The 7,830-nt window shown below is 34.1% G+C and overlaps 1 protein-coding gene across 1 annotated transcript; it reads right to left on the bottom strand.

Annotated features, from left to right (window-relative positions):
- Positions 1 to 1,518: 1,518 nt before the first annotated feature.
- LOC120420916 (F-box/LRR-repeat protein 2-like) lies at positions 1,519 to 2,654 on the bottom strand. The gene is made up of 3 exons (XM_039584040.2): positions 2,448 to 2,654; positions 1,722 to 2,377; positions 1,519 to 1,656 (listed from the first exon to the last, which is right to left on the bottom strand). The coding sequence occupies exons 1-3, from the start codon at positions 2,609 to 2,611 to the stop codon at positions 1,601 to 1,603; spliced, it is 876 nt and encodes a 291-aa protein (XP_039439974.1). The 5' UTR covers positions 2,612 to 2,654; the 3' UTR covers positions 1,519 to 1,600.
- Between the last annotated feature and the right edge of the window lie 5,176 nt (positions 2,655 to 7,830).

Genomic DNA, 7,830 nt, shown 5'->3' with positions numbered 1-7,830 from the left:
TAATAACTCGTTAAAACGGTTCCGTGTGCATGACGAATGCTAATTTAAAAAGCTAATGATATTATCATGTATTTTATATTTGAAACTTACCAGAATTCTCTACCAACTCACACGAAATCGGGAAAAGTTGTCCCGACCCCTCTTTGATGTGAGTGAAACTTTGTCCTAAGGGGTAACTTTTGTTCCTGAAAACTTTTTTTTCGTAAAATCACAATAACTCGTGATGTTTATAAGCAAACTCCTTATGTTTATATACAATTTTTTTATAATTGTTTGCTCTACAACTATGTAGAACATTGTTACACTCTAGGAAATAACCCTGCAAAGTCAAAAAACACGAAATTTTAAAATTAAAAATTTTGTTCTTAATGAAAAAATGACCCTTTTGGGTCAATGTGGATTCGAAAAGTACATTAAATTTCCCATAAAATTCCAAAATTTTTACAGTTGAGTAACGGAAATCGGCAGAGTTTTTAATACTTTTTTTTGGTGTTTTTTCAATGAAAAATACGTTTTTTCCGGAATTCTGAGTACGCCATCAAATCGGGCGTCTAATTTTACATAAAAGTCCCTTTGACACCAAATTTCTATCTCATCACCGTTTCAGGCTGCAAATTATTGAAAAACACTTCTTTTTCGCTTGTTCGGCCCCTTCGTACCGCCCCTCCGTCACGAGATATCAAAAAACGGACCTCGGATTCGTGATCAGGGACAAAAGTTACCCCTTAGGACAAAGTTTTATGCAAATCGAAGAGTGGTCGGGCAACTGCTGTGTGAGTTGGCGGAGAATTACCCAAATACAAAATTTTAAAATCAGGCTTCGTCATGCACACGAGACATGTTTTGAGAGTCTTCGTGGATATTCGAGATATCGTGGCCCCCATAAATTAACTCGGTGTTGCGAGACAAACGCTCACAAAGTTTGACAGTTCGCTTTGCGCATGGCAAAATGTTGTGCGTCGTCTCTTACTCAGTTTAATAAAGCAATAACTTCATGAAACTTTCAGGAGTGATTGAAATGCTTATTTTAAGTGGATTCAATATATTTTCTGCAATATGATTTTTTGTGTAATTTTCTACATTATGTAACCCCAAGGTGCTCAAATGGTAGGTTAGAATGTTAAAAACAACTTTACCATACATAAAAATTTTGACCTAAAAAATGTTTGTCTGGTATTTTTGTGTTTGCCAAATAAATTAAAGCTTTGTCAACAATGTTTCGCAAAATTCATCGTAATTATATGCTGTTCGCTCCAATTTCTTTAAAAAAATATCCCAAATATATTTTATACATTTTATTTATTTTTTTATGTTCAACATTCAGAAAAAACGAAAACAAGAACATGCTCATTAAAAAAAAGAAAAGAGGTCAGCGAAAAGTCAGAGATTTTGTTTAGAGAATTGAATCGATACCATGTAAGAAATATTCCCAGTATTGTATTCATGTTTTGTTCAGAAAAGTGAACTAGAGTGGATGGATGGAATTGGAACATTAAAAAAATAACTTAGTGCTCTCCAATGTTTCATACAATTTATTTATTTTCTTCCTATTTATAAAGTAAATTTATTAAAGATAATACATCACAACATCTAATTCAAATTATATGGTCCAATGAACGAACGCAAGATTTTTGGCCACATCAATACAGTCAAAATCTGTTAGAAATAACACAAAAAGTTACTAAAACCGCAAAAATGCCACCAATGTTTATTGAACTCACCATCTAGATCGCACCCATCAATTCCTAAATACTTCAAAGATTTCCAATGCAGAACTTCCATACCAGCTGATGTTATGTTGCAGTAGCTTACATTCAAGTCAATCAGCGACGTACCGCACGGAGAATCAGCCAATACCTTGAAAAACTCATCCGAGATGCTCGTGTGCGATAAATTTAAATGAGTTATCCTGCGATGTTTCAGGAATTCCGCCGAACAGTTCGAAACGTTGGCACATGCCTCCAAGTCCAACAAGTGCAAATTGGGACAATTCAGCGCAAGTTTCGCCACCAAGCTGTCATCTATTAGGGCGCAATTTTTCGCCGAAATTTCCTCCAAGTGGTGCAACCTTCCGAAAAGTGCCTTCAATCCCTTCCGACTGAAGCGGTAGTTTCCTTTTGTCAACGTTAACCGCTTCAGATTGGGACACTTTTCGACCACCGCCAGCAGGACACGATCCGTGATGGTTGAGCCGGTCAGGTTAAGCTGGCACAGCGTTGGATTGAGCAGCACGGCCAGCTGTCCGTCGTCGTCGAAGCCGCCCTGCACTTTTACCACATAATCTATGATGGAATTTTTAATCAACGAAGGCATCTTCAGCCCGGTGCAGCCGATGTGGGTGTATTGTTTCAAGTGTTGGGTCACGAAATTAAAACACCTGAAGGTTGTGGAAGAGACACGTTCATGATATTTTGTTAAAGAAATAAATAATAATTTACGATACTCACGTATTGTATAGCGGTGGGGGTTGTGCAATTACTGTAGACGACATGATTAAACATTCGCTGCTATTTGAGAAACGAAGAGACAAAAATGAATTTAAATAATATTCAACAAAAGTTTTTATCAACAAAGCGAGAAATTCGTGCAGAGTTAACAAAGAATATGTCATTTGCTCTTTGGTGATGTGTTTTGTGTAGAGTTTCTTTGCCGGTGTTGGAGTCTGGTCCGAAAACGATCTGAAGAAAAGAGAGAAAAATCCATTTCAAAATGCTTGTAGATATTAAAGCACATACCGTCAGTAATGGTGACATTGAGCTAAAGTGATAATTCGCGGCCTGCATAATATCTCAGAATTTGGATAATTAATAAGAATTCTTGGAGACATTTTGTATTAGCATAGCTGAAAATATTACGCTCTTACAGGCCAAATCCTGCCCTGACGTTCCAAATAAGAAGCTTATGCAATTAGTTGTAATATGAATACATAATACGTTTCATTAAAAAAATCATTCGAATTAATTTTTTTGGTCAGACAAACGTTTGAATATTGGTAATAGAAAATGGAAGACTGTTTATATGAAACTTGGGTGAGACTTTGAAAATATCTATTTTCCTTATTGTTTTTTTTCTCCTTTAGGCGTCATCCATATAGTATGTTACGTAAAAATCGGCCAAAATTAACCCCCACCCCCCTTTGTCACGCAAGGTTGACCCCCCCTCAAAAAGTACGTCAAATTTTGCCAGATCCCCCCCCCCTTGTTTTCGATGGGATTTTTTATAGTTTTTATTTCTTCAAACTCTAATGATTTTTGTATTTTTGCAAATTTAATATGGAAAAAAATAAGTTGTGTAATTATTCATTTTTTAGAATAAGCATTGCGATACAAAAAAAAAACAGTTTTGTATCTTTTAAAAATTAGAAGACCTGGTATAACATTCAAGTGAACACCCTGCCTTCACAGCATTTTTTTTTATCGCAGCAAGAATTTGGAAAATATTGAAAAAAAAAACTAAATAAGAAAAATGTGACTATATAATCAATTAAAATGGGATACTTCTAAATAATAGTAAGCAAACAATTTTTGAAAAGAGGATTTAATTTAATTGTGTACATTTCGAATTAATATTATGCAATCATAAAAAACGTAGCGTGACGTCACAGTCTTACAACCCCCCCCCCCCCCCTTCGTCACATCTTGTCACACCTACGATATTAATATTCAAGTTTTGGACAGGTTTTAAAATCATACGAAAAATATCTCGAAAAAAATAAAAAAATGTAGTGACATTGCAACGCTTGAATGTGGCTGAGGGGTTCGTCCCCTGAAACATATAAAAAATAAAGAAAAACCAAAAATACGGGTTTTTGAAATTTAGTTCTCATAAAAAATAATCCAGCGAAAAAAAAAACGTGTACCTACATCAATACCTATTACTTTTTCGAGGACACTAAATCGATCAGAAAGCTATTTGGAAGGATACAGATTTTCGAATAATTTCGTACCATTTTCGTATGGTCAGCTACCAAAATTGTAAGGAGACTAGTATGGGCCAAATGGCTTCTTTGATCATAGGGAAGGCCTCTCCTAGCCAAATAAAAAAAACTTTTGAGTTCTGTTTGATTTTTCACAAACATCGATAACGCATATTTTCCAGAATGGAATTACGCTTTCTACTCACGAAAAGAAATAAATAAATGGATTTACAATTTATTTTTTGAAATTTTAATCGTGGCCCTTTTTGACAGGAAGTTTGATTGCCAAACTATGTTATTTGTGAATTTTCACATCAACTTTCGTTTCAAATTAATTTGGAGGCTGTAGTCAATGCCAAAACAATTAATTTAAATTAAATATGAGTTTTCCAAAAATGTAAAACATTTCCTAGGCGTCATAAGCCACGGGAAAGCAAAGCAGAATGTTATGGTCCAGATTTCCTTCAATCCTAGTCAATTGTTGTACAAATTATTGTTTCTTTAATTCCAAATGCATGCCAATCTTTGAAATTTCAGTCCAAATTTGTGCGATTTATGAGCAAAAACGAGAGTCTGGAATTCGAATCAGCTGAAGCTTTTATTAGTGTCCGAGATTCGAAGCTAAACAAGTCATCTTTGTTTTAAAATACAGTTCAAAAATTGTTAGAATGGACCAGGGGTGCCCAACCATTTGGCCCTGCGGGCCGGATTTGATTTTTCTGAAGCTGTGTCGGGCCGGAAGTAATGTTTGATAATAGTTGAACAAGACAACAATTTTTCTGACAAAATTATTTGAATTTTTTTTTTAAGTAAACCAAATAATAAATAATGTTGCAAATAGGATTAATATATTTTGATTTTAAGAAAGAATCACAAAATGACTTTCAAAATTTGGTGTTGATTTGTTTTTATTTGTTTAAAATTCGTTTGTTAACTCGGCGTAACAGAATTTATTAAAGCGTGATTTCGATGCAAATCTTCTTTATAAAAAAAACACTTTTGCGTTGTTCTGCACCTTTACTCAAATATTTATAAAATATTTCAAAGTTTTTTTTAAAACATGAAAATTTAAACAGCGTAGAGAAATATGTATTGAAAAGTTTGAAATTCGTTATTCTTTGAATTTCATTATACAATACAATGCAAAAAGCGCTTTCAATTGATTTTAGGAGGAAGGCATCAATCACTAAGGTGGTTTAAAGTAACGTTTTTTCATTAATGAAAAAACGTTACTTTAAACCACCTTAGTGATTGATGCCTTCCTCCTAAAATCAATTGAAAGCGCTTTTTGCTTGTTTTCAAATGCGCCTGAATATATGCAAACAAATGCTTTAAAAGTGTCACTTAAGTTTCTGCTATAAAACGCCATAACATGAAGAAAGCTTCGGCAAACGAGGCCGATTCCATAAAGCTTAGTGCTGCCTCAGCCGGATCTTTAGCAATGTTCACCCTTTTTTGTATCTGTCACAATTATGTTTTAGTACAATTGCTCATAACTTCTGATAGCGTTGTCAGATCTTCAATGTTTTGGGCTCGTTGGAAAGGTTTTTGTATTACCTATCTAACGATGGGTCGTATGATAGATCCGGACAAACTTTTCATCCAAATTTTTGAGATCCGGTCACAAAAAAGTGTATAAAAACACTTAAGTGACCATAACTTATGATAGGGTTGTCAGATCTTCAATGTCTTGGATGCGTTGGAAAAGTTCTTTCAAATACCTTTCTAAAAATGTATAACATGACGGGTTTCCTTACAAAAACCACCCTTTTTACAATCTTCCGGACTTTAGTCAAAATTGTTTTTTAAGCATAACTTTTGAAGTACTTAACTAAACATCACCATTTATAGATAGTAATCTAGGGGACCCCAAGACGGATCGAATGAGGCCAAAACGGACAAAATCGGTCCAGCCAGTCCCAAGATAATCAAGTGCAATTATTTTGATCAACATCCAACCACCCGCACAGACATTTGCTCAGAATTTGATTCTGAGTCGATATGTATACATGAAGGGTGGTCTAGGAGGTCAAAGAAAGAAGTTCGTTTTTCGAGTGATTTTATAGCCTTTCCTCATTGAGGTGAGGAATCAAAAATACATTGTTGCTCCCTGATTTCGTGACTCATTTTGGATTTTTTTAAGTTTTAAAATATTTGCAGCAATCTCCACTTGATGTTTGATGATTTTTTTTTCAGTTTCTTTTGGGGTTCTAAACAACTCCCACAAAGTTTAGTCCTCACTTTACGGAATGTAATCCGATTTTCTATGGGAAAAGCATTTTTTTTATTTTGACATTTATAAAATTCACGTTTCCCACTATACTAAACCGGACTCGTATCCGGTTGCTTTAGAAGGTGCTCTACAACTTTCTCGAAGAAAGTGTGGTGCTAGCTTGCTTCTAAAAAAAGATTAAGCGTCCTCAAAACTGGTCCAAAACGTATTTTTTTGCTTTTAAATACTTTCCTTTTGTCAAAAAAATAACATTTGGCTATGTACATGTTTTAAACCTTGCTATGAACATTGGTGTTGTAACCAGGGCAGAGGAGTTGGGTTGCTTTGGAAACAACTTCTACTTTGGCACCTGAAAATTTAGCGACTCGGACCCCGATTCCAGTGTTCCAAAAAATCCGACTCTGCCGACTCCAGCTCCAACAAGGGGTCGTGCATAAACCACGTGGCCTTTTTTTTGGGAGTTTTTGACCCCCCCTACCCCCCCATGGTTTTTCGTGTTTCTCGCCAACCACCCCCCCCCCCCCTTATGGCCACGTGGCTTATTTCTCAGAAAAATCAGAAAAAAACTTGTTTAGTTCGAAAATTAAATTTACAATGCATTTGTCTGCATCAATCTGACCTCCTTTTATCACTAAATACATTTATTTCACAGTATACAATGTAATTGTAATGTTACAGAAAAAAAAGATTATCAAAACTCAGTTTTTTTCTGTTAACCCTATCAAACAAGAAATTTGAGAAAAAGTTTGTCCCCTACCAGTGGTTCGATTACAAACTGAAAACCAAAATTATTTAGTTGCAAACAATGGAATGCATATAAAATATAAATGCTCTTAGACTATGAATTGTGCTCAAAAAATCAAACCAAATAAACGGATAAAAAATATTACATAAACAAGTGAGCATTGATTCCATGTGTCCAAAAAAGTATTTTTTTACCATTATTTCTCGGATGTGCGACAAAAGGTCAAATGGACCAAAGGTCGAATGCCAAAAGGTCGAAAGACATAAGGTCGAATGGACAAAAGGCCGAAAATGGACAAAAGGTCGACTGGACAAAACGTCGTAAGGATAAAAGGTCGAATGTGAAAAAATGAAACAAATAATAACAATTATAAACTTCTTAAATATTCTTGAAAAACATATTTTCTTACTAACAAATCCGATTTTTTCTGTGAGTGAGATATTGTGAGTATGAGAATGGGATAATTCTTTCAAACATGTGCAGTTCTTTGAAATAAAAGCGACTACTCAATTTTTTTTTATTCTAAACACAACTTATTCTTGATTGTCATAATATTTTTGTGAATTTTTCCATTCTTTCAAACATGAGCGGTTCTTTGAAAAAAAAATCGCTTCTGAAATATGATGGAAATTTATTTTTATTACTAACAACAAGTCTTTCAAACATGAGCAGTTCTTAAAAAAAAGTTGACTTCTAAAATAGTTTTATTTTTTTATTAAACAGCTTATTCTTGACTGTCGTAATGTTTTTGTGATTTTTTCCATTCTTTAAGGTTCTTTAAAAAAGGTTCGACTTCTGAAAATATCATCAAGCTTTTATTTTATTGAAAAAAATATTTTTCATTGTCGTTATATTTTGTGAGTTTTTCCATTCCTTCAAATATGAGCAGTTCTGCAAAAAAAAAGTTTGAGTTCTAAAATATTTTTTATTTTATTT

This window comes from Culex pipiens, chromosome 3, assembly GCF_016801865.2.
Source record: "Culex pipiens pallens isolate TS chromosome 3, TS_CPP_V2, whole genome shotgun sequence".
NCBI lineage: Eukaryota > Metazoa > Arthropoda > Insecta > Diptera > Culicidae > Culex > Culex pipiens.
The sequence above is the reverse complement of the archived record's forward strand: the minus strand, read 5'-3'. Positions and strand labels throughout refer to the sequence as shown.